We start from the raw sequence: 26,060 nt of genomic DNA on the forward strand, positions 1-26,060 counted from the left end.
TGATTTGGGGTGGGGAGGGAACACGTGGGCAGAGATGAGGCCAAGAGCTGCCCTTTGCACATGAAGCTAGAAACAATCGGGTTTCCTCTGAGCAGGGACAGACAAGGCTGGGACAGAAAGGGTTGGGTTCAGCAGCTGATCCTGAGCAGCTCCCCAGCGTGACATGCACGGGCAGGATGACCCAGTGCTGCCCATGGGCCAGGGCAGCCGTTGGGAGCCAGAGGGGCCAGAAGTGCTTGTTCTCAAGAGAAACTTCCCATCAGCTCCCCACGAGACCCCATAGCTGGGGGGGCAGCACCACGACAGCTGCTGGGGGGGATGCAGCATGTGAGAGGGGCCACGTGTGCTGTGAAGTGGGTTTGGGTTGAGGTTTGTGCAGCCCGGGGCTGCGGAGCCTCCACAGGGTGCTGGAGGTGCTGGGCTGGGGGGCACCAGTGAGAGGAAGCAGGGCAAATCCCTGAGGAGCACTTTTCCCACGGAGGGGGTTCCCAATGTGCAGTGCAGGCTCCCGAACCTCCCTGTGTCCTACACCAACACTTCCCTTTTGCTGGAGAATACACAGGCTTGGAGAGGTAAGACCTGCAGAAATGCACTTTTCATGTCCCCACCGTGCTCAGCTGGGCCCTCGCCCCCTGCCCACCCCCAGCACAGCTGAGGGCAATGCTCGGTGACGAGTTTAAAAAAGCCCCTGGTGGGGATTTCAGCTCTTTGCAGCCTCTTCTCATCTCTCCGTGGGGCTCAAGCCTTCAGCTCGGGCAGGTACGGCCGGGCTGTGCCCCTGGGGAAGGGGGTGCCACAGGGAAATGCCACCTTGGAATGGGTCGCCTGGGTGTGCCTGGGCAGGGGGGAAGCCCTGGGGTGAGACCACGCTCGCCAGGGGCTGCGGCACGAAAAGCTGCTTCTCTCTCGTGCTGCCACTTGTAAAAAGCTCCTTCTCCTCTGCTGCCCCTGTGGAAAGGTCAGTGAGAGCTGGGAGGGTGGACTTGCAACAAACAGGACGATGCTGATAAAAGGAGGAAAATGCTTTAGAAATGGCCTTTTGATGTCCAGAGAATGAAAAAGGGGGTAAACAGCCGGACCAAAAGCCACGAGGAGGAAAAACAAAAAAGCTTGTTTGCAACTCAGGTTCCTGGAAAAGTGCTGAGCAGAGCACCCAGATGCCAACCCACTTGTCTCCTTGTATGGGCAGAAACAGGGCTTGGCTTGTGCCTATATTTAATTTTCAAGGGGAAAAAAAAAATCTCCCTCCACGCCTCTGCTCCACTGGCCTCTGTCTTGGGAAGTTGCAACAGGAATAGAATTGCATGTGTTAAAAAAACAACACCACTGCTCACAGAAGCCCTTCCTAAACTTGGAGTGAGGGGAGCAGGTTTGTGCAACACAGCCCGGCTGAACGCAGGAGGTGTCTGGTGGCTGCAGCCTGAGGAGCCCCGGGAGCAGCCCCCCCCTGCTGCCACCACCTGCCCTGGGAGTCACTTCCAGCACGTTCAACTCCTGCAGCAAGTGAGGAGCTGGGGACTGCCCAGGCCCTTCCCTCAGCAGCCATTTTTCTCCCTCTGCCTTTCCCGTGCTGGGCTGATGGACACCAGAGCGTTGCCCGGGGACGTGCAGGGGCTGCAGTGGGATGAGCCCCGGGAGCAGCACTGGGAGCCCTGCAGGAGCCTCTCCCCGCCGTGATTTGTAACCTCTCCTGGAATGGAAACGCTCCTGGCTGCTCCCCAGGCTGCCTGTCCCGCTGGGAACAGGCTGGCACAGCCCGCAGGCTCCCAGTTCAGGCTTCGTGCCTGCTGGGCTTTCACCTGGGAGCAAACCCAGGGGCTGGAGAAGAGCAGGACTGAGGGGGGAGCCCCCCGGCTGAGGCTCAGGACACTTTATTGGTAACTGTCGGAGAGCTGGACATTGAGGAACTCGGTATGTGGAGACGGTTTGTACACAACAGCGAGAGGAAACAACAACAATCACCGGCTGCTGCAACCTTGTATCCCAGTGCAACACCCGCAATTAACGTTTGCAACACTGTGCCTGGTGTGACCTGTGGGGAGAAGGGCACGGGGGGAGAAGCAGAACCCGCGGGAGCTGGAGGGTCACAAGCTGCCCTGGAAGGAGCCTTGGATCCTACTGGTTTAACTGGCAGGGAAGGAGAGGTGCTGGGACAGGGCAGAGATGCAGCTGAGGGGGGAAAACCCCAGAGCTGCAACACAGCAGGGCTGGGGTTCAACACCCCCACAGAGAAGTTGCTCAAGTCTTAGAAATTCAAACTTATTTCTTTCCATTTAAATAACAAGTGCTTCGGGTACAACACTTGATGGCAGGTTTATAACCCAGTGTTCAGTGCACACAAGCAGGAATAGATTTTTAAAAAAAAAACAACCAACAAACTGTATAGATATCTGCACACTCATACACACACGAGCACCCAGGGAGGTTTGTGCTGCAGGAGTTTAAGTCGAGGTGACAGACATGCCCACATGGCTGTAGTGAGCCAGGCTCCAGGAGCTGGGCCTCTGGCACAGCTCACCCTAAAGCTGCTAAAGATCCTGATTATTTTTTAAAATATGTGTCTCCAAAGTCTCTGTAGTTCCCTGGGAAGCACCACTTGCAGGCAACTGAAGCCCACAGCAGGTTTTGCAGAGGACTCCTCTCTCATCTCTCTCCGTGTTGAGAGCTTGGGAGTCTCCTGAAACAATGTGTGTGGCCTCCAGCTCCTCTCTGGTGTGGAACAAATGCTGGGCAGAGCAGGGGACACGAACAAACTCAGACCCAAACAGCTGTATTGATGTCAAACCCAGACTGGGTGTAGTCTATGGTACTGTGGACTTTCTTGGTGCCAGTTTTGGGTTTCTCACGACTGCTTTCTGCCTTTGGGCACTGCTCTGCTTTGCTGTGATGGCTCCGGATGTTCCCGTGGAGTGGGAAGTAAAATGTCCCCTTGAGTTTGTTCATCTTTTTTGGTCTCTTGGAGATTTCTGGCTGTTTGTCTTCAGGAGGAAGCCAGCAGGGTTTCTCCTTAAGTAGCCTGTCTCGGTCTGGCCGAACACTCCTCAGGAACTTCTTGAAGATGTTGGCTGTGAGGGAGAACTTCCTGCAGAGCTCCTGGGATCTGCTCATGGACAGGGATGCCTCGCTCTTCTCCCCCTTCTTGTCCAGCTCTGGCAGATCCAACCAGTTCCCAACCAAGTCTGCAAAGATGTTATCCCCCAAGACCAGTGGCTGCCTGTTCCTGCTCTGGGACATGAGGGATGATGTCCAGTCATGGCCATCGTCACAGCCCGGGCACTCCCAGCACACAGGCTGTCCCCAGGCACTGTCCTGGCTCCGGGGCTCCAGTCTCCTCGGGTGGATGTGCTCTGCTCTGCTCAACACGGAGGAAGGTCTTCTCGGGTGATAAACCCCCTCCCCGCAGAGGCTCCCGAGGGAGGATGAGGAGGAGGTGTCTCCAAGGCTGCTGCCCTCTGAGAGCGCAGCGGGAAGGGACAAACCCGGGGGTTTTGGGGCCGTGGGGCTCTGCTCCTCCGCCCACACCCTCCCCCGCGGCCGCTCGTCCCTCCGGGCTCCGGGCAGATCGCGGCTGCCCTGGCAGCGCTGGAGCTGCTCCCGCCCGGAGCCGCCCGAGATGTCCAGCTGCTCCAGCGCCGTCTGCACCTGCAGGAGTTTCAGCTCCTGCAGCGCGCCCATCATGCAGTTCATCTGCTCGTGCAGCCCGTCTCCAACCTCCTTCATGGAAAGCTGCGGAGGGAAGGAAGCAGAGAGTCAGTGTGGCCAGAAGAGAGCGAGGAATGGGGACAGGGCAGGGAGCTGGGCTGGGCAGCCCCGGGACACATCCTCTCTTCCTGCCAACTGCATCTGAGATGCGTTTTCCAACCTGTGCTACAGCCATTTCATGGCACAGCAGTGGGATATTTCCTAGATTGTCTCTGAGCTTCCCTCTAGGAGTTAGAGGATCTGACAGGAGTGGATATTTTGACCTGACAACACAAATAGTGTCAATTTCCATTAATTGCTTGGCAGAAACCCAAGGAATAGGACTATGAATGGTTTTGGCTGCCTCCAGTTTTAGGATATTCTTCTGATTTTTGTCCTTGTGCCCTGTAACTAACTGGGATCAGGAGCTGGAATAATGGACTGAAGTGCCTTCCATGGGGAACCTTGCTGCTTTACTTAAAGCCTTAAACTAAGTTAAGAAACCCCCAGTAAGAGCCAGATTGTTACTATAGAACTTGTTCAGATCTTAATACCCTTATTTCAGGCACCTTTCACTAGAAGACAAAGACATTTCAATGCACTTGAAACTTTGTGCAGAAAAAAAAAAAGACAAAAAAACCAACTCTAAAATGACTTACATTAACCCAGCAACCTCCTTGATTCCCAAGCAGTTCTGCTTCATCCCTGGACCTTGCTATAAAGATTTAACTTTCTATACTAGACTTTAAAATAAGCAAGTTATTTTCCAGAGCCTCCAAATTGCCTCCTCTCTCTTTCACTCTGTTGCTTTCTCTCTCTCTCTCCTGTAGGATCTGGATCATATTCCCCAAGCAGCATCATGAAACCAATGGGCTCTACTTTCCAACATCTGCCACTTTTTTTTTTTTTCTTTTTAGCAGGGAGGGACAGAACAGCAGGGGTGGCAGGGTTGGAGGTGAGGACATGTCACATCCATCTGAGGTGGCTTACAGAAGAGATTACCACTGTCTAGGAAAAGCTCCTGCCTATGCTGTTATAAACAGCTTAAAAAGCTCCTTACAAGTTTTGATCAGCAACAGATCTCAAACCAAGGGTGAGAAGGGACCAATGCACCTTCTGTTCAGCTCTACATCATCAACTGTTACTTTTTTATATCTCCTTGTTTTAACTAAGTCAGTTAATTATTTCCTCTATTTCCATTTCTGTACCTGGATCTGACCAATGAGAAGGAGCAGTCATCAAAAAACTGGATCCTCTAACAACCCAGCTCTGTAGGTGGAAAGCTCCCCAGCAGTTTCAGACCACAAATCTCCATTTCAAAGCCCAGAGCCTCCCCGAGCCGGCAGATTACGACGATTTTCCAGAGCTTCACTCCCAAGAAACTTATTTAACACCCAGAATGAGCACAGAAGCTCCAAAGATACAGAAGATCTGTGTTCAGCTTCCTGATCACGCTACCAAGTGTCTCCAGCTATCTAATTCTTTGAACACCAGCAAAGCAACCTCCTCTTCTGCAGCCAAGGAAACTGCCCCTTCCAGGCTGCCCGAGCTCTGGGTCACCCACGCAAAGGCCGGGGCCACTTGCTCGCCCACCTCAGACCCAACTGCCACCTTACCTCTCCAGACCTGCTGTAACGCTTCTCGTCCTAACCTTTCTCGCCTTATCACTGAAGTCTGGTTTATCTGGGGCTTTGCAAAAAGCTGGATTTGGAGCCAGCCCGGCCCCTCATTGGCCGCTTCCCACCAAATCCCGCGGCTGAGCAGAGCAGGGGCGGGGAGGGGGGTCCTGCCCTGCTGACCAGCCCCTCCGCTCCTCCCCGCACCTCGGGGATCCCATTCACTCCCCGGGATGGGGGATCTGGCCCCAGCACCCACCTCACCCAGCAAAGCACTAGTGTCCCAGGCAGAGTGATCCTCAGCGCGAGAACAGGCGGGAGCCGCAAAGGCTCAGCCTCCAGCTTTTTGCCTCCCGAGGAAACGAGCCGGTTTTCCCAGCGCCGGCCTGGGGAGCCCGAGCACTGAAGGAGGGGAGACACATTCCTGTAAGTGACTCTGAGGTTTGGACACCGTCCCCCCTGCGCTGAGGGCTGGGCTGAGCCACCCCTCTGGCAGCAGGAGGAAAACGGGAGCGTTTGGGATGTGAATTGTCTGTCCTGCCTCAGCGACCTGCCCTGGGACACATCCTGCCCTCCGGGTTCTGACCTCAGTGTCCTTCTGGCAGCAGGAATCCCACCATTGGCAAGAGGGTTTTAAAGACCATGAGGCTTTTAATTGTGCCTGCAAACACTGCTGAACTTTGGGTTGTGCAAGCTCAAAACCAGCAGACACCCCCTGCTTTGTCTTTTGCTCTTGATGGCATCAATTCAGGCTTTTACAGAGCTGAAGAGGGAGTGAAACTCAGCCCAAAGTGAAGTCACTAACTGGTGACCAAAGAGCCTGCAGGGGCTTGGATTTCATCCACTAGTAATTACCCTGTGGTAATTAAGAATACTTGTCCTGGAGAGAAAGCTCTGGAGAAAAAAAAAAAAGTTTCTTCCCCAGAGTCTCCTCTTTGCCAGGAAGATCTCAGTTCTCCCCAGTTCACACTGGCTCCTCTGAGACTTCCCAGAAAAGAAAGGAACCACCTCCACACAGGAGAGATCCCACTACCCTGGTAAAGGGTGAGGACTGAATGTCTGTGCTGCAAGAGGAGAAAATGTTTCTGTGAATAACCCAACAACCTGGGCTGGAAGTCAAACAGATGCTGTGACTGATGGGACCTCCAGGCTGAAGGGACAACCCTTGTGGCCTCATGGGCTCTGTGGCCACATGCTTCATGTAGGAGGAACTAGAATCAGTGATGAACCAAAGGGCAATCTCAAACAGAGTGTGGATGTGACACAAAGCTCCAGAGAGCCTTGATCTGGCACTGAGAGAGACCCTGATGGTGCTCGGGGGTTATGCAAGTGATGTTAAAAATGCTGCCACCTTGGGCATCAGGAGAGGTTCTGTCTTGTGCGTGTTTGGGAGCAGTAAATCCCAGGCCTGTTATGAATCAGCCCTGCACAGGGTTGTGCTGCAGAGAAGAGTGCAGAGAAATGCATTTACTGAAAAACTCGGGCTCCAGCACAGATCCTGCCCATCAGCACCATCCCTCCTTGTACCTGCTGGGCTCTGCTCAAGGTGTACAAATACACCAGCATTTCCAGGGACCCTGGATGTCCAGTCTGAGATGCTCTGTGCTTCAGTGTGAGTGGTTGGCTGTTTCCAAGAAAAGCCAAATTAGAAGGATGACAACTTGCAGATGTTCAAATTTACCTCTATAAAGCAGTTAAAAAAATCAGTTGCCTCAAACTGGATCTCGTTCTCACTCCTGAAGCTTTTGCAGTCCCCAAAAATTGGCATGAAGAAGGTTTAGTCTGATTCCGAAGAAGCCAACAGAGATGCCTATTACAGGCAGACAAGCAGCTGCAGGGCTGAGCGTGGCCAAGACGTGCCTGTCCCACCTCACTGGTGGGATCCAGCATGTGAAGCTGAAGGTTCCTTCTCCAGCAGCAAGGAATTGCCTCCAGATCAGCCCTCCTCTCAGGGCAGGAACGGGGCAGCTTCTCCCAAGCAAAGCTCTAATGACAGTCACCTTGAACACTGACGTGCAAAACTCAGAAGTTTTCAAGCACTTTCATATTTTCATCAAGAAATATTCAACACAAGGGGTGAAATAGCCAGGACTGAGTTCATCTTGCACAACTGGCTGAGTTCAAACATGCAGGATGTTCTACACTGGCAGCCCAACTCTGAGCAGCAAAGGAATCAATCACTTTGTGAGCTGTGCCTTTTTAATGATCTCCTCAAAACACGTAATCCCAGAGCAACAACCACAATTGGTTTACACAGTTCATAAATCAATGACCTTCCACCACTGATGACCACAGCAGGAGGGCAGTTTGCCCCAAGGAACAACCTCCAGCAGTTACTGGCATTTTACCAAAATTAAACCCAAACATCTGAGACCACAAAGAAGGTGGACTGGGGATTTGACCTGTCACTTCCCACTTCACAGGTAAATAAGTAACTTTTTAAACCCACTTTGGGAACTAACATTTTCCTGTTAGCATCTGCATTCACTGAGTTCTCAGAATTCTGTTCCCATCAATGCCCTCCAGCCACAGCTGTCGGAATTCCCAGCCCATCCACACATCTGGCCAGCCTGGGAGTGCAGCAGCTTTGTCACGCTGATGGGAGAAAAGGAAAAAGCCAGCACTGCTCTCAGCTGAGCAGAGAGGGGAAAAGAAGAGCTCTGAGCTGTTTGTCATAACGAGGAGGAAGACAGATGTCCAGCTCCCAGGTAGAAGAAAAGCAAAGGGAGGAAGTTATTGCAAAGAGGACAGGAAAGAACAAATGGCAAAGAGCAGCTCTTAGTAATAGTGCTGATGGGCAACAGAACCAGCAACAAACAATTGGTATTTAAAGAGGATGACATAATAGAGGCCAAAATTATTTTAGAACTGCTGAGCTGATCATATTGTTCCTGTGTTTTCCTTTGGGTCACTAACTAGATTAATCTTCAACCAGCCTGAAACTGTGGCTGGGAATAACTCCTCAGCACACTGCAGGGCTCCCAGAGCTGCTTCCCACACCAGGTTTGCACCTTCCCTGGATGGATGTCCAGGGCCTGCAATCTTCCTGTGGTCCCTCCATTTACTGCAAGAATTTGAAGTCTCTTTTTTCTCTCTTGTCTTTCCAGAGTATTTTAGGTATAAATGAGGATGTTAACAGTGAGCTCACAATTCATCTGATGGAGGAAGGATGCTGAAACTTTACCGAGGTTGTGTTTGTTGTTTTTTGGTTTTTGTTGTGTTGTGTTTTTTTTTTTTTTTCCCAGTAAATGGACCTTAAACAGATGTGAACACAAAAGACATGGTTCACATCACCCAGCTGTCTTCCTTACTCAGTTGCCTTCCTTTTACCGTGCTGTGATTCCCAACCACATTTGCTACATTTGAAGGCAAATTAGAAAACCAATTCTCTACAGAGAACCAGAAGATAAATGGGCTAAAAGGAACTCCAACCTTCAGACTTTTACTCACAACCCAGGGATAAGAGAGACCACAAGCCTTGGTGCACTGACTGGCAGTTGAAGGTGATGGTAGAAGTGCCAGCTTTTGGCCCGGTGCTCTGCTTCACTGGGAGATCTGGTCTTTAACATTCCTGAGTATGTGCAGCTGGGAGCCTAAAAAGCCACACCATCATCTTTAGGAGTCTTCTCCAGAAAGATACAAGCAGCCAAAGCTGGTGACTGTTTTTTCTCTCCCCTGGTTCTGCGACAGGACATCCACAGTCAAGTTATTCCTTGAGGCCACCCAAAGGAACGAGGTTCTGCAACAACCACCCAAGCTCCCAACACCCCCTCCAGCAGTGATGGGCAAAGCCACCCTCCAAGGGGCCGTTCTAATCAGCAGGGAGGGAAATGGAGCTGCGTGTTCCCACCTGTTGGAGTTGAGCAGTGACAGCCCCTGAGGTCTGTCATTTGTGCCTAACTCCACTGCACGTCACGGGAGCTGCCCCTTCAGAAATAGCAGTGATGGAAACGGCTCCTTTTGAGCATGACACAGTTCCTGGATATAGGGCCCGGTGTGAGACAAAGAGTAAAAATAATTGGCTGTATTTTCCACTCAGACCAAATGTTCTATTCCTGCCAGATATTCATAGCAAGAAATGTTGCCTACCAGGACATACATTAAGGTAGGAAGGGAGACAGACTCTGTCAGACTCAATAATGCAACACGATTATGATGAATATGCAGGGAGAACATCCAACAGTTCAAGTCAGAGTGGTGGGGTTTGTTTTAAGTACCTACTTTAATAATTTTCTTCCTAGGAAGAAGCAACAGAAAGCCCAGAAATATTCTGGATTCCCCAAGAAAGACCAAAACATGCAAAATGACAATTGCAGCTAACTTGGCTGTGGCCCCTCACCCCTTACAGCCGTGTAACCCTCAAGTGCAAGATAAACCTGCCCCCTGAACCTGCCAGTCCCCAGGTAGATAAGAAGTGATTTGTTCTTGTTGTAGAAGAGCCTCAGGACTCCAGTCCCATGGTGCCAATGCTGATGGATACATTTACTATGGATAAATGCAAACAGTCCCTGTGGCAGAAAGTGTATGGAGGCAAAGCCATCTGCAGGGTGAGACAGGGAACTGGAATTCCTCCCTGCTAATCCCTGAGCAAGACAATTCTTGTTAAAACTCATCTTTCGGCTGAGACAACATTCTGCACCTCGGAAAGCAGACATCGTGTTTCTGTGCCTCAGAGTGGTGTTTGCAGACTCCAAACCCAGCAGACAAATTAAGGAGGACTTTAGGATGGGGATTAATGGCAGATCCAGAAGCTCTGGGGCACATTTCAGCCCTGCCACTTGGAGGACAGGTGGCAGGTGTGGAGCAGCACAACTTATTCTGACACCAGACCTACAAACCAGGCCTGCGTGTTCCCCCATCGGGTCCAGGAATCTCTGGGGGCTTTTCCAGAAGTGGTGGCCAAGATCTGCTGAGTTTTCTGCATACAGAGACTGAGGTGCAGAGGGCTGGCACAGCTTGTCCAAAACAGCTCCACAGGCTGGTGTCAGCACTGGGATGAGGACCCAGCTTCAGCAATCCCATGCCTGCTGGGGATGAATGGCTGTGTCAGCTGAGGCTCCTGCCTGTGGAAGCTTCTGAATGAATTCCAATCAAAGGGACACCACACATGCCAGAAACTATCAGCTTACAATGGAAAGCATGCAATTGGAACAGGAGATCTCTCATTGACTGGAATGGGTCGGATTCCTCCTTGGGAGCAGGGCAGAGCTGGCAGAGCTTGCCCAGGGGTAAGGAAAGGCCACTGTCAGCACACCCAGCCCCACGCTCAGCTGTGACTTGTGTGGCAAAGCCCAGAGTGATCTCAGTGCACAGGGGGTGTATTGAAACCCTGGGAGCACCAGCAGCCCAAACCAAGCATGCCATGATTTAGGATAAGTTTTTAATGCCCAAAGCAGGAGAAAGGAAAATCAGAGCTGGAACCCTGGAATCCCACACTGGTGGGGGATAGAGTTGCACTTGAAGATAACTTTCCTTGGGAACTGGGAGCTGTGCCAACATCTACTCTTTTTTGAGAAAATCCCCTCCTCAAAACCAGCCAAGGCTGTAGTGGTTTACACTGAGACAAATTAAACTTCTGCTCGTGGAAGGACCTCTAAGGTTGGTGTGTGACATGGAGCAGTCTCAGCAAGCCTGGCTCCTCCTGCAGGCAGTTCTGCAGAACCCCCTGCCGGGCTGCCCCTCTGCCCCAGCCATCCCTCCCGCCCCCAGAGCTGCTCCTTGCACACAGGGCAGACCACTGTGTGTCTGAAGTCACAGCCATGCCCTGGAACCAGACTCCTGCTCAGCTGCACATGGGCTGGCTCATTGTCTCCATCTGGCCAAGTCCTTCCCACCATTCCTCTAGCATGATCCTTGGTTCTGGTGCATTTACTGTCTGGAGACATGACCTGCCCAGCAGTGAAGAAAGTGGAAAAGCAGCAGGGTCAAGAGGCTCAGTTCCCACTCACCACTCCATGCAGATGGTCCCAGCTGTCTATCTCACTGCTTCCTTTCTTTAAAGAAACATTAATCTATTTTAATTCCAGGCTATCGTGATAGTATTGATTTTTAAAAGCTGTTATTGCTCATGATAGAATTTATGGTTGTTTTAATTTCTCCAGCTCTCCTACCCTCACTCACTGCAATCTGAAGCTCACGCAAGTTGCTGATGAAAGGAATTGTTTCTGACGGGGGCTGTGAGGCAGAGGGGGTCTCCAGCTGTCACCCCACAGGCTGTCCTGGCACGTCTGTGCTCCCAACAGCTTCAGGACTGTGCTCTCACACCCTCAGCAGTTGCTGTCAAAGTAAGTTTTTAAGTAACAAAAAGTGGGGAGTTGGGGAGGGGAAGAATGTGACTAGTAACCAAATGAGTTAAGATCTGGGTGACTTTCAGTTAAGGCGTGAGTAGTCCTAGTGAAGGTGACAACTGCCCCTTCCCAGTTTGTCAAGCCATGCAAACACACACATCTTTGCCAGGTTAAGGTCTTGGTTTATCAGTGTAATACAAATGGTCACAGGTTTTCAATTTTTTTTATATATATATATATATTTTAATTACTGCATTATAATAAGGGTATGAAAAACCCTGTAACTTCTTCAGTTTAGGTATTTTTTTGTTTTCACATGAAGTGCAAGGGATCTGCCTCCTTCTGAATGTATTCCCAGTTCTCCAGAAGTTATGTGTGCAAAACGGGCAGGTTTTAGACTGCCAAGTAAAGGTGCAGTGTTTCAGCTTCTGTACAAGCCCCTGCTCAGATAATGAAATGGATTTGTTTAGAAGACAAAGCAGATTTCTAACCTTATTCTAAGCACACTCTTTCGAAAGTTACTCTCTACCCATCTCACCTTCCAACTTATTCAGCTTTTGCAGATCTTTCAGATGACCCTGTACGTGTCTAGGTTCACAGTTTGCATTTCATTCCTCACACCCAGAACACCAGTGACTCGCATTTTCCTTTGTTTTAGCGTGTCCCCTGCTTGCTGGGGAAGCACTGGTGAGCAGCTCACACACCGACCCGGAGCTCAGGGCTGCTGCCCAAGCCCGTGTTTCCCCAGACACGTCCCTGGCACTTTCCCTGCCCGTGCTGCCTCCACCCGTGTTGCCTCCACGCGAAATCCTGTAACGGGGCGGGACAGCAAGGCGGGACATGAGCCCACGCTGGAAAACTCCCGTTAGCACGAACACCAGCTGAAATCCACAGCCGATTAAGTCCCGAACCGGGCAGCTTTTGCGCATTCAGAAACTTCACCCGGCCGTTTGCGCTCTGCCTTTTCTTCCCCTTTTGTTCTCATTATCTGCCCAGCCGAGCCCGCCCGGCTCCCCCGCCCGCCCCGCTCAGCACCGGCACCGAGCTCGGAAGGGATCAGCTCTTCCTACCAACCCACCCCCGGCAAGCCCGGTACCAGCAACACCCCGGGGCTCGTGGGCAAGCCCGAGCAAGTTCAGCGAGTGAGGTTACAATCCGAACGGGAGCGGGAGGAGGGAGAAAACAGTGTTGATTTACCACAAAGGGTTTCCTATTAAAGAAGAAGTATTTTCAGGGGGTGCGGGAGGTGGCAAACGCACGCTCCCTTCGCATCGCTTTGATTCCCGTAACCTCACGCCTATCAGAGATTTCTGTCTTTTGGTTTGTAATCTTTGCTTGGCATCCTCTCTCTCCAGGCACTGCCCCCCCCGGAGCCCCCCGCCCCTGCGCGCCGTTTCTCTCCCGCAGACCGAGGGGCCGGCGGCACCGACCACCCCGGCTGAGCCGGCAGCCGGCGGGGGGACCCCCCAACTCCCCCGGCCCGGCGGGGCTGGAGGCGGCCGGCCCGGCCCGGCCCTGCCCGTCCCGCAGCGGAGCTCGCTCCGCGCCCGCGCAGGGACCCCGCAGCCAGCCCGCCCGGGGGGCTGTGCGGCCCCGCGCCCCTTACCAGCTCCTGCCGCAGCCGCCGCAGGTGCTGCTCCATGGCCCCGCCGCGGCCCCGCCGTGCGCGCTCCGCCCGCGGGGCGGGGGGTCCCGGGGGGCGGCACCGGGGGGCGGCGGCAGCGAGCGGGGCAGAGCCGGGCCGGGATGCGGGGCTGGAGCCCGGGAGAGGCGCCAGGCGGTGGGAGCCCTCCTGCCGGGAACAGCTCGGCAGCAGCGGGAGCGCGGGGAGTTCGCGCGGAGAACGAGCCCCGCTCCCCGCGGGGAGGCTGGACGGGACCGTCTGGGGTGGCCCGGACCCCGCCAACGGCTCCGCGGGGCCGGAGCACCGCGACAGCCCGGGTCAGCCTATCGCGACACGGCTCAGAGCCCGCGGGTGCGGTGCTGCCCCCCGGTGCGGTGCTGCCCCCCGGTGCGGTACTGCCCGCGGGTGCGGTGCTGCCCGCGGGTGCGGTGCTGCCCCCCGGTGCGGTGTTGCCCGCGGGTGCGGTGCTGCCCGCGGGTGCGGTGCTGCCGGCCGGTGCGGTGCTGCCGGCCGGTGCGGTGCTGCCCGCGGGGGCCACACGCAGCTCGGCCCCGCGGGGGGCGGCGGCAGCCCTGCCGGGAGGTGGCACAGGATCATGTCGGTATCGGAACCCCCTTTGTCGGCGGCCGCGCGAGGAGCAGGCGTTGAAAACCCTGAAGTTTGGATTTGTTCTCAGAACAGCAGGTTTTCCCTCGCTGTGTTTTGCAGGGGGGGTTTCGGCTGAGCCCGCACGGCAGCCGCTGGAAACCGCCCCGGCAGCTGCCGCCGGCCACGCTCTGAACGTGTGTTTATTCTCAGCTTAAATGCAAAATGTCTTGTTCGGCTGATGAAGCCGAGTCCCCTCCGACGGGTGGGCAAGGCTTGTCTGAATCGTTCTGCAGCGGTAAAGAACTGGAGGGGATGAGGAACGTTACTTTGTGCTCTCACGTTTGCGTTGAAATACGTAATTGTTTGCTTTCCCCCCGCCATAAATTTGAGTATTGACAAAGACCAGCTAAAAACTTTGTCTTTTCAGGTCTTTATGCTTTGCAGAAAAACGTGGTTTATAGCTGTGAACAGGATTTTGTTTGTTTGTAGAAACCAGGCTCGGTGCTTGGGAAAGCTGATCTTTGTGTCAAAACCCGACTGAAATCAGAATTTTACAGATCTGCTCTTTCATGTATCTGGAGTTGACATTCCTTGCTCCCTCCAGCATCTCTTTGAGTATTGGTAAAAAATTTCCTGCTTCTCTTCTGCTCCCAGGGTTTCCACTTCCAGCCTGTGGAGGAAGCACCCAAAGGGCATCTCTCTGCCAGGGCCTGCAGCACGTGGGGCAGTGACCGTGTTTGTGTGTTAACACAACGACCTTATCAAAAAGTTAATCACTTCCAGGGGGCTGTGCTGTGCTCTGAGGGGGGACCTGCCAATCTTGACAATTTTTAAAGTCTAAGCCAGCTCACCCAGCTATAATTTTTCCTGAGACCCAGCTGGCAGCTCCCCGGGGCCCAGGGGTGCAGTGGGTACATCCCCAGGCTGATCAAGGATCATATGGCAGGTTTGAAGAGCCAGTCAGTGGTAAAAAATCAAAGAGATGGCACCACGTGGAGCCTACAAGCTGAGATGCCTGCCCCTGCCAGCTCTTAACAGGGCAGGGAAGGACCCAGCTTCCCTTTCTCTGCCCATGCCCAGGCACGGAGCCCTGTCAAGAGGAGCCTCAGTCTCCAGGTTTCTGTGCTGCTCAGGTGGCTTCTTTGCTGCTGCTGGCACTAAATCTGTTTTATTTATTGCATTATCTCAGCTCAGTCAAGTTATACGTAGATGCTACTTCTCCCTGGTGGCATGGCACCTCAGCTAGAACATGATGGCATTTTCGCTTCACATCTCTACTGCACAGGCCCAGGTCCAGTTGCTTTGAGCTGAAAATGGTCAGTTTAGTTGTGCAAGGCAGCTCAGAACAGCAGTGTTTGTAGGTGTTCTCTTACATGTGGTAGGGAACAGGCTGGGAGTGGAAGGAATTCTGTTCTGCCAGGGTTACTGTGTCTAGACAAAGTGGGCTGCTGATCAGCACGGTGGCTTTGGCATCTTGAGAACCTGCCAGCCCAGGGACTAGGGCAGGCAAGGATGCTCTTCCCAGTGCCTTCTTTACAATATCATTTTAATTTTTTTAATTATGGCATTCCTGAATGTGTTTTAACTGATGCTTTTCACAGAGCTTTGAATATTCCAATACAGAAAGTTACAGTAGATTCAAATGGTCATTTGAAGCCCCAAATCCAAGCTAAACAATACCCTGTTTTCCAGCCCATCTAGCATTCAGGAGCACATGGACATGGCAATCACAGAGGCTGTGTTCCAGAAAGCTCCTGTAACACTTGCAAGACATTGAACTGTGTGATCTGCTGGCAGATGATCAGGGAAGAGCTTTTATCTCCTGTTTCTCCTCTTTTAAGGTTTTCTTTTTGATCCATTTTTCAGCCTCCAGGGCTGCTCGTGTCCCATGAGGCTGATGAAGGAGTTCATGAGCACAGAATAAAGGAAAGATCAGAATATTCATCTGCTCCAAACTCCTGGAAACTTGCAAGAGAAGAGAAAAATCTGAAATATTTTCTCTGTAGGATTTCCCTATTAAGCCACATTTTCCTTTTCTTTGCAGACAACTGGTTCAAAGCAACATGGAGACTTGATGCCAGGCCCTGCTCTTCTCCTGCCCTGCCATGGTGCAGAGCAGGAGCAGATGGTGCAGTGCAGTGGAAAATCAGGTCTCCCAGAAAATATAGAGCTGAAAATAAAACACCCTCAAGCAGAAAGCTACTTGGCTTATCTCAGGATAAAATGAAGAAATTGAGATACTTGGGAAAAAATAGAACATGCCTTCAGAGCAGTGTGTTCCACTGGCATGAGCTGCCTCACTCCTTCCCTGCTCATCTGAAGGCTCATCTCGTTTGTTGTCTTTCAGTTCACTGATTTTGGTTTCTCGGGGCATTCATGTGGCTGCTCTTTGCTGAACTAACAAGCGTGGTGATTGCTGAATTTCCTTTCCTTTTTACTTTCTTGCACACCCAGGACAAGCCTTTCAGAATTTCTTCCCACTCAAGCTGCAGCATGACCTGAATTGCATCCATCGTTGTTTAAATCCACTGGGGCATACTCATCTAGCCAAGAAAAGTCAGAATATTATGTCAAAACTTCAAGTCTGGTTTTCTACTTGTGCATAAAGAGGTAAATTACCTCTGAAAATGTGACCATTTCTTCCATGACGTTCCTAGTTTAGTGCCTGCAGCCTCTGCAAGTGCGACCCTTGGAGTTCCTGACATGCCCCGAATTCTCCGTGCTCCCATCCCAAAAGTTAGCTCTGCTCCGGCCAAATTCCAGCTCCTGACATTCCTCTGCTTGCACTGGAGTGCCAGGAGTTAGTACTAGGGTAGGGAAGCTCCTCGTGCACTCACTGTGCTCTCGTGTTGAAGCACTCCTGGATTACCTCTCGCCCGGCTGCCTTGCGGTGACCTAGATCCTGTTCACACTGGCTGAAAAATCATTTAGCAGATCTTGGTATAAAAGGGTATTTAACATTAAAATGTCGTGGTCTTTATTCATCTGGAGAAAACAACAGAAGCAAACAACTGGTTCTTCTCACTGGTGTGGATGAAATAGGTTCTCTGAGCTTACATCCTTGGGTCTGATTTCTCTTTACCAGTAGCTGCAGCTGCCCCTGCAGTGACCCCCCCCGGGTGGCATCTGAGACCTGTGGGGTTCTGGATCCTTCTGAAGGACCTGCCTGGAGAAGAACCAGCTCCATCCAGCAGAAGGGCACTGAGATGAGCCTTAGATGGAGGTAAGACGTCCTTCTCGTTATTATTTACAATCAATCCATGCATCAGCCTTGCTGGGAAAAAATCCAAGACTTTGCACGTGATTAAAGCAACAAAGAAGATTCTGCTGCCCCAAAGACTTGCTGCTTGCTGGTAACTTGCCATCCAGCTGGTTTTGCTTTTTTTTTTTTTTTCCAAAGGGAAAAGGAATGCCCAGGCTGCTGGGAGTCAGGTTTGGTGGCAAATATGAAGAGACTGTCTGTGCAAATATCAATGGCCCTTTCTCTGTAACGTGCTTTACTGCATAGAGAACAAACAGGGTTTCCAAGGCAGGGTAAACACAACCACATACCAGCCACGCTCCAGAGTGACTCACACGTGCTGCAGAGAACGGAGGAACTTCTCTGCCTCCAGCTGAACAGATCTGGGAGAGGAAGGTGAGATTTATCTCACTTTGAGAATGTTTTATAAATATTCAGTCAATCAGGGTTTGTTCTGAATAACTCCACGTCTTGGCAGATATGGAAGGCAAATCTTTGGAAGCTAAAGGAGTCAGACAAGGCAGGTGTTTGTTCACAGAACAGTGTTCAAATCCACAAGGGACTAGCTAGAGGTACAACCCAGTGGTGCTGGAAGCCATCACTAACCCTTTGTGAACAGTTTATCCCAGTCTTTCCAACACTTGAGCTGTTTAAATGAATTTAGCTGTTGGGAATGAAGAGTAAGAGAGGGTGGGTAAGTCTGTGGCAGCTACTGAGTCCTGGCCCTGGGCACGGGTCAGGCACAGTGTGACACGGGCCTTTGCCACCTGCTGGGAGGTTGGAGACAAGTGCTTTGCAGTCCTGAAGAGTGAGAACCTGACCTGGAGTACCAGCAGCAGGCACCTCACGGGGGTGAGGTCCTTTATCCAAAGCTGGTGTGTTGGTCTGTAGATTCAGAGGAAAACAAATCTTGGATGGAATTGAAACCAAATGTGTCGTGTGCACTTTGCAACAGGAACAAGTGGTGAGTCTGGCACTGGGGAATAAAACATGGACACAGGAGATAAGGGAGCAAGAGTTTTCTTATCAATCCCAAAAGCTAGATGTTGGTTTATGGCCCTAAGTTAGAGAGTTCATGTCCCTTCGTAAGAACAATTTTTAAAATATTACAGCTCAGAACAAGGACTTATCTGCTTCTTTCCCTAACTTAAATCCTTCCCCAGGACTTATTCTGCCTGCAGAGTTTTCAGATTAATCATCAAGATTTCCAAAGGCTGCTCTGAGCAGGAACACTTCCCTTGGATCTTGCTGCAAGCAAAAGCAAACCAGTGCCATGGAAACCTGCAGATCCCTCCTGGCTGGGCTGAGACGTGGACGATGACAACGTGGATTCAGGACCTGAGAGTCCCTGAGGGAAAGCCAGGCCTGAAGGCTGAGGGTTGCTGTCCCCACCCAAGGCAGGGTGCAGAGAGTTTACAACAAAGTTCTGTGACAATAAGGGTTAAGGGAAACACAAAACCTTTAATTAGATCAACTGATACAGCAGCAGGAGCATGACCTAAATCTAGCCCAGTCAGCAGGGGCCAAAGGCAGAGGGACAGTCCAGCTGGCAGCCGTGGTGTCAGAGGCATCCTCAGATGGTTTGGAATCCATCCCTCCAGCATCCCATGGAAAATTAAATAAGTTCCTACAGACAGCAGCATCTTTCTGAATTAAGGTGATGTATCTGAAGGTCTCATTAACAATGCAGCAGACAAGAATGTGTCTGCAAATCTCCTTGGTCATGCTGTTCTTCTCAGGGGAGGAAAGGAGTCAGGGAGGACAAGAGGGGGAGCAGCTCATTGTGGTGCCTTTTTGGGGCTGTTTTATCACCTCCTCTCTGCCCTTCTCCCCTGGGAACAGTCACTCCTGACTGTTCTTTGTCGTCTGTTCAAATCACATCAATTTAAAAGGGTTTGAGAGACTGTATTTAATCAAATGTTTGTTATGTCCAGGTGTCTTTGTCTGTCTCCTTTCCCAGATTTATCCAGAGATAATTATCTCATGTTGGAGACTCGTTTCCCCTTGAGGACCAACAGGAATATCCACTTAAAAATTAAAAAATAATTGGAACTAACAGAGTCCTTGTCAATTGTTATCCTGTCATCTCTGCTCGGGGGCACAGCCTTGTCCCTGCCATCTGCTCTGTCCCGACTTGGGAGAGGTAAGCTCTGCTCTGCTCGGTCCTGCAGAGCCCCACTTCTGGTTGCTACTCATGTATCTGTATGAAAACACCATCGGACTAAAAAATAACAACTGCGTAGAATTTGCGGGACGTTTCCTTCCCCGTCAGGAACACAAGCACGAGGAATTTCCAGGGCGTGACGAGGCTGTGGTGCAGCAAAGCCATGAACACCCACCCAGGCTGCCTGGCCGTGCAAGGATAACGACACAGTGTACGTGCTTGTGCAGTGGAAGCCACTGCCGAGATTTTTGGGATCCCACTGCAGCGAAGGGAAGCTGCACGCCCAGGGCTGAGCTGCTGTGACAAGGGCTGGCGGGCACAGACACCCACGGCCCCAGGCGGGTCCTCCAGAGGGAGGCAAGACGTGCACGCGCACCCATTATTGCACTCGGCCTCTGCTGAAGTGAGCACTGTGCCGTCAGTTCGTTTTTTAGGCTTTTAGACCTTGTTCAATGAGAAACCGGTTCCTGCGGCCAGCGTGGCGGGAGGAGCTGAGCCCCGGGGGGCAGAGCCAGCGCTGCCCGCTCCTCGCGGCGGGGCCGCGGGCCCGCAGGACCCTGCGCAGGACCCTCCTGCCGCACCGGACCCGCTTCCTCACCCTCTTTTCGTCCTCTCACCCTCCCCTGCAGCCCCCCTCGCCCCCCCCTCCCCGCACCCTCCCTCCCGCTCCCCGTGCCCCCCGCACACTCCGCCGCCCCAGACCCCGCCCCCCGACAGGCCACGCCCCCATACTGGCCCCGCCCCGCCAGGCCCCGCCCCCAAGCCCTGCCGCCCCGCCCCGCCCACCGGCGGGAACAGCGCCCCCTGGCGGCCCGGCGCGGGGGGGGGGGGCACCCCAAGCGCGCATGCGCGGCGCAGGAGGAAGGCGCGCGCCCCCCGCCCTCCCGGCGCCCAAGATGGCGGCGCGCGAGGCGCGGCCCCGCACCCGGGACGTGCTGGTGCCCGGCGGCCCCGCGGACTTCGGGTCCCTGCTGCTGTCGGCGCCGGTGCTGGCGGGGCTGCAGGCCGCGGGGTTCCACCGGCCGTCGCCGGTGCAGCTGAAGGCCATCCCACTGGGGCGCTGCGGGCTGGGTGAGCGGGCGGGCGCGGGGCCTCCCCCCCCCCGGGCCTCCCCCCCGGGCCTCCCCCCCGGGCCTCCCCCCCGGCCCTGACCGCCCCGCCGGTTCTTCGCAGATCTCATCGTGCAAGCCAAGTCCGGAACCGGCAAGACCTGCGTGTTCTCCACCATCGCGCTGGACGCCGTGCTGCTGGAGAGCCCGGCCACGCAGGTGGGTGCGGGCGCCGGGCCTGGCCCTGGAGCCGCCCGCGGGCCTCAGGCCTCACCCTTGGCCCCCCCAGATCCTGGTGCTGGCCCCCACGCGGGAGATCGCGGTGCAGATCCACGCGGTGATCACAGCCATCGGGGTGAAGATGGAAGGCCTGGAGTGCCACGTCTTCATCGGAGGGACCCCTCTGAGCCAGGACAGGACGCGGCTCAGGCGGTGCCACATCGCGGTGGGCTCCCCAGGTAGGGAGAGCCCGGGCCCCGCGGGGCCTGCTCCCCGGGGCTGGGGGGGTGTCCTGGTTTGAGGGTCAGCCTCTGGTGCAAGAACATCCAGACCAGGTGTTTCTAGTGGGAGATTGTTCCACATCTGGGATGTTAAAAAGTAATTTAAAAAAAAAAAAAAAAGACCAAGCTTATCGTTAGAACGTTTCAGTTAATATTTTTGAAGTTAGTTTTGCTTGTTTTCCTCACATGCAGGTCGAATCAAGCAGCTGATAGAGCTGGACTACTTGAACACAGCCAGCATCAGGCTTTTCATTCTGGATGAAGCAGACAAGCTCCTAGAAGAAGGCAGTTTTCAGGAGCAAGTCAAGTAAGAAAAGCTTTTATGCCTTGATCAGTAGATTAGACAGGTATCTGTCAGTGACTCCTGCTTCTCTGTCTCACAGTTGGATTTACTCCTCCCTGCCAGCCAACAAACAGATGCTGGCTGTTTCAGCCACCTACCCTGAGTCATTAGCTGGTGCTCTGACCAGGTACATGAGGGAGCCAACGTTTGTGAGGCTGAACCCCACTGACCCAAGCCTCCTTGGTGAGTGGAAGTTCATTTGCAGTGAAGTTGTTAGCAGTGCAGTAAGAAGAGCATACAGAAATCAAAACATGCACCTTTAAAATGTGTGATTCTCCCTAACTTCTCTAACAAGGGAGTTGATTGGTTGGGGAAGTATTTATTCCCAGTGTTTGTGTTTGAAATATCAGTGATGAGTGTGACTTTATTTATAATGTAAACCTGCTCCACAGGTGTGTGCTTGTTTGCATGTCAAGTCTGTGTCTCAGCTGCAGGGTCAGGTGCTGGCAGCAGCACCACTCCTGGTTTCTTAGGAGCCCTTCATGTGACAGCTTTTTGGTTTTGTGCTCAGGGCTGAAGCAGTATTACAAGATTGTGAATTCCCATCCTCTTCCACACAAAACATTTGAGGAAAAAACCCAGCACCTGCAGGAGCTGTTCAGCAAGGTTCCCTTTAACCAGGCCTTGGTCTTCTCCAATTTGCACAGCAGGTAACACACCTGAGGTCAGCTCTGTGAAGAGCATCATGTGTGAAAGCAGAGGTGGTGATGTCTGGTTGGGGTTAGAGAGATCAGAACACCCTGTCCTTAGGGGTGCACAGGGGTTGTTGTGGGTTTATTGACAGGTTTTGTTGTGTCTTTTGTGTCAGGGCTCAACATCTTGCTGAAATCCTCACCTCCAGGGGCTTCCCTGCTGAGTGCATTTCAGGTAACTGTTCAGGCTTTCTGATTCTGTTGATGTTGTGCATAAATGTGACCTAAAGTAGGAAAACTAATCTTAAATCTTGGTTCGTGTGGGTTCTGGTCAAAGAACTAAGAAAACATTTGAGTCTTTGTAGGTCTTTAGGACTTCATTTCTATGTTGATTTACTTTCCTGTTTTCAGATTAGTTTGGGAGCCATTTTTATGGCTGTCCAGAGGAGTTTAGGGGCTTCTTTGTCAAGAGGTTACTTACATTTGCAGGCTGTAGCAATATTTCTTTGGGATGCAGCTGCTGAATTTAAATACTAATTCTTTGGGTCTTCTCTCTGGAAAGCTGACAGCTGCCACCTGAGGGTTGTTAGAAACCTTGAGGTTTTACTTCAGCAGAGTTTTCTGGGGCTTGTGTTTAAAAACAAAGTCAGTGGTGTTCCAGTGGGTCAGGTATCAACAGAATTGGTTTTTCTTTAAAAACAAGAAGAGGAATTTTTGTAATGGATTTTCTTCCTTTCAAGTTTGTATTTGTTCCTTGTTTACTCACGTGGAGCTGAGGAAGTTTCCCTCCACCTGATTTCTCCCCTGCAGTTTTACAAAGCAGGGCTTTCCACAGGGAGGGCGTGAGGCTGAGGGATGTCACTGGGTTCTGGTGTCTGTCATTCCAGGCAGCATGAACCAGAGCCAGCGGCTGGACGCCATGGCCAAGCTGAAGCAGTTCCACTGCAGGGTCCTGATTTCCACAGACCTGGTGAGCTGATGTTTTGGGGCACCCAGAGGTGTTGCACATACAGTTCCTGCAGGGAAGTGGTTGGACTTGGGATTGGATGGAGCATGATGTGAATCCAGCACTGTCTGTGACTTATTTTCACTGTGAAACTTAGAAATTGTCCCTTATTCCTCACCTGGTTCAGAAATAACACTGAGTTGTTACTCTGCATGAGTGTGTGGATGTTTCAGAGCAGCAGTTGGTTCCTTTGGGCAGGAGCCATGGGGAGGAGCAGTTTGTCCCCAGCACAGTGTGCTGACAGCTGCTTCCCAAACAGCTCTGGCTGGAGCAGGGTTCTGTTTGAGCCTCTCCCAGCTTTTGATCAAGTTCTCAGTGGATGTTTGAGGTCCTGTCACGAGAGGAATATTGCTGCTGGGCTGAATTTTTTGAGGGAGTCCTTAGGGAAAAGGTGCTTGTGTTTGATTGTGGAAGGCAGAGGACAGAGCACCCCTGGTGTCCCTGCTCCCAGGGCAGTGTCTGTTGTGCCTGTGGCTTGTAACCTGCCTGGGAACCTGTGGGGCTTCGTGGTGTGTTGGGGCAGCTGAAAGCTCCCGTGGGAGCAGCTGCTCCCAAGATGCCTGTGACTAAAGGTCTGTTCAGTGCACTCAGTTCCCTGTCCCCTCTCTCTCCCTGAAGACATCCCGTGGGATTGATGCAGACAAAGTGAACCTGGTTGTCAACCTGGATGTCCCTGCAGACTGGGAGACCTACATGCACCGCGTGGGCCGAGCTGGGCGCTTTGGTAGGAGCATTCCTGGGGAGTTCTGGAGCATGCCCTGCCCCCCTGGCACAGGGGAGGTCATGGCACTGCCCCTTGTGTGTCACAGGGACCTTGGGCCTGTCCGTGACCTACTGCTGCCGTGGAGAGGAGGAGAACACCATGAGGAACATTGCTCAGAGGTGCAACCTTCAGCTGCTCCCTCTGCCAGGTGTGCTCTGTCCTGTCAATGCAACTGGGGTTTTGTGGGTTGGTTTCTGTTTTGTCAAAGCTTCAGGCAGGGAACTGACATGTGTCTTTTCTGCTGAAGCTGCCTGGATTTTGGGACAGGTTTGTCATGCTCTGCTCTAGTGACCAGTTGTGTAAGTGCTGCAGTTGTGCAAGTGCTGCAGTTGTGCAAAGCAGCAGAAAGTGACCTTAGTGCCCATGGGCAGGGAGAGGAGCTCAGCACCCAGCTGCTGCTCGATGGCAGCCACCAGGAGTCTGGTGTGAAGTCTTTCTTAGGCTGGAAGATACAGCAGGAAAAGGAAGGAATCTGTTAACCCTTGCTTTGCCAGAAGCTCTGCTAGAAATGAAGCATTTGCCACCTGGCACACATGCTAATTTTTCATCTGGTTAAGCAGGACTTGAAAAAGAGGTGACAAGTAATGCAGTGGTGTTTGTCTTGGTCAGTTTCTTGATGCCTTCCATGAAGAAAACATTCTGGCTATTTGAGCCCTTTCAGGAATGGAGGGGGTTGGTTTGTAGCCCTGACTGAACAGGCCTGAGCACCTTTGCTGTGCTTTGTGCAAAGCTTTGCTTGGGTACTGGTGGGGGTTCTGGAGAGAGGGATGTGCTTAACTGGGTGCCTGCTTGTTTCCCCTTGTGCAGAGCCCATTCCTCGTGGGATGATGGTTCAGTTTGAAGATGGAGAGGTGGAAGTCAAACCTGTTGTACCCACAGATGCTTCAGTCCCTTCTGACCCTGTGTGTGTTAGACCAGAAGAACCAGCACTGCAGCCTGCCCAAAAGAATCTTTCAGAGGCACCTCAGCCTCTTCCTAGCCTCCCAAGTGATGATTTTTCTGTGGAAAGGCCAAAAAAACCTCTGAAGGTAAAGCAGGTCAAGAAGTGCACAAGTTCTGCAAATACCGAGAAAGGCAGAAACCCTCAGACATCCCATTGCCCCCCAGCACAGAGGAGTCAAGTCAGAACTGTCTCCAGAACAGGTGGACAACCTGACACTCAGTCTCCAGAGGAGGAGGCCTTAAAAAAAAATCTTCCCAGAATTCCATGCTTGTCTTCTTTCAAAAACCACCGGAACAATCCCTGGAGCTTCTCAGAGTTGGTTGAAGACTACGAGTATTTCATCACAGAAGGCTTGGAGAGGGAGGTTGAGGTTGTCAGAAGCTGCTCAGGGCCAGGAGAGCAGGGCAGAAGTGGGGCTGTGGAGTGGGAGGAGGAGGGACATGACACAGGCAGGGTGGCAAACGGTGTCATGTCTGGTGACAGTGATGGGTCCTACAGCTCCAGGGCTTCCTCCAAGAGTAGGGAAAATAACTCTTGCTTGGAAGCATTTTCAGACACAGAGGAGACGGATGCTGTTCCTCCAGAGGGCCTGGGCCAGGGAGGCTTCTGTCCTACACCAGAGCAGCCCCAGGAGCTCCCACCAGTCCCAAAGCAAAATCAAGTGAAAAAGAAGGTTCTGAAACAAAACGCCAAACAAAAGAAAAAGCATAACCAGCAGTTCCCTGGTGCTGCCACGAGACAGCCTGCAGCTGGCTGCTCCTGCAGCTCTGGGGATGATGCTTCCTGTGAGGCCTGGAGTTACAAGAACTACTGGCAGTGGTACTACCAGGCATGGCAGGACTACTGCACTGCAGTGTCTCACTACAGGAGCAGCTACAGGCAGCTCAGCTGGCTGAACACCTACCATGCCAACTCTGTCTACCTGCGGGAGCTGCTGAAAGGTGGGGACTGAGGCAGTGACACTGCTGGGTGGTTCTGTGGGTGGGTCAGCTGGGAAAACAGCTGCTGCTCTAGGAGAGCACTGACAGATTTGTGTAGGATTGAAGGACATTTCTAAGGGGGCTGTGTCCAGGGACATATTTTATATGCATTCCAGTGATGGTGTCACCAATTGTTAATAAAAGGAAGTGAAAGACAGCTGGGTGGTCACTTGTAATCTGTACAATCCCAAGTGAACAAAGGAGGATAAAAGGCAGCCACTTCAGTGTGAGGTGTCTCAGGAGAAAATACAAAACATCCCTGGGTTTGTGCTTGATTTGCATTGTCTGTGTGACTTTGGGTGAAGATGAAGTCACTGTGACACCACCTGTAGTCTGTCCAGAGTTGGAAATCATTCTGTTTTCTGTAATTCTCATTAAACACCAGGCACTGATGATATACCAGTTAAGTGGCAGGGTGAAGACTGTATCTTTCTGCCTGTATTGCTAATTTAAATGCAGTTAATTAACATTGTATAAATAACACCTCTCTAGCTAGGTGTATGGCAAGCTGTGAAGTAGAGGCTGGTTTAATTATGTAACAAGTGTGCAGCAATCATAATTGATCTGTCCCTCTGGGTGCAGCAATATCAGACTTGCCACACTTACAGGGAAGCTTTAATTAGAAATGAAATTACCTGTTGGT

The 26,060-nt window shown here is 52.3% G+C and overlaps 2 protein-coding genes across 2 annotated transcripts; one reads left to right on the plus strand and one right to left on the minus strand.

Moving 5' to 3' along the window:
- Window positions 1-1,855: 1,855 nt before the first annotated feature.
- On the minus strand, window positions 1,856-13,241 carry INKA2 (inka box actin regulator 2). The gene is made up of 2 exons (XM_051638904.1): window positions 13,191-13,241; window positions 1,856-3,726 (listed from the first exon to the last, which is right to left on the minus strand). Exons 1-2 carry the CDS (start codon window positions 13,224-13,226, stop codon window positions 2,755-2,757), a joined length of 1,008 nt encoding a protein of 335 aa, XP_051494864.1. The 5' UTR covers window positions 13,227-13,241; the 3' UTR covers window positions 1,856-2,754.
- A 6,830-nt stretch (window positions 13,242-20,071) lies between these two features.
- DDX20 (DEAD-box helicase 20) lies at window positions 20,072-25,574 on the plus strand. Its single transcript, XM_051638972.1, has 11 exons — window positions 20,072-20,272; window positions 20,375-20,469; window positions 20,540-20,708; window positions 20,943-21,057; window positions 21,134-21,276; window positions 21,605-21,743; window positions 21,902-21,960; window positions 22,613-22,695; window positions 23,350-23,455; window positions 23,541-23,642; window positions 24,302-25,574. Exons 1-11 carry the CDS (start codon window positions 20,098-20,100, stop codon window positions 25,387-25,389), a joined length of 2,274 nt encoding a protein of 757 aa, XP_051494932.1. The 5' UTR covers window positions 20,072-20,097; the 3' UTR covers window positions 25,390-25,574.
- The last annotated feature ends 486 nt before the right edge of the window (window positions 25,575-26,060 follow it).

Source organism: Apus apus, chromosome 23 (assembly GCF_020740795.1).
Source record: "Apus apus isolate bApuApu2 chromosome 23, bApuApu2.pri.cur, whole genome shotgun sequence".
Classification (NCBI taxonomy): Eukaryota; Metazoa; Chordata; class Aves; order Apodiformes; family Apodidae; genus Apus; species Apus apus.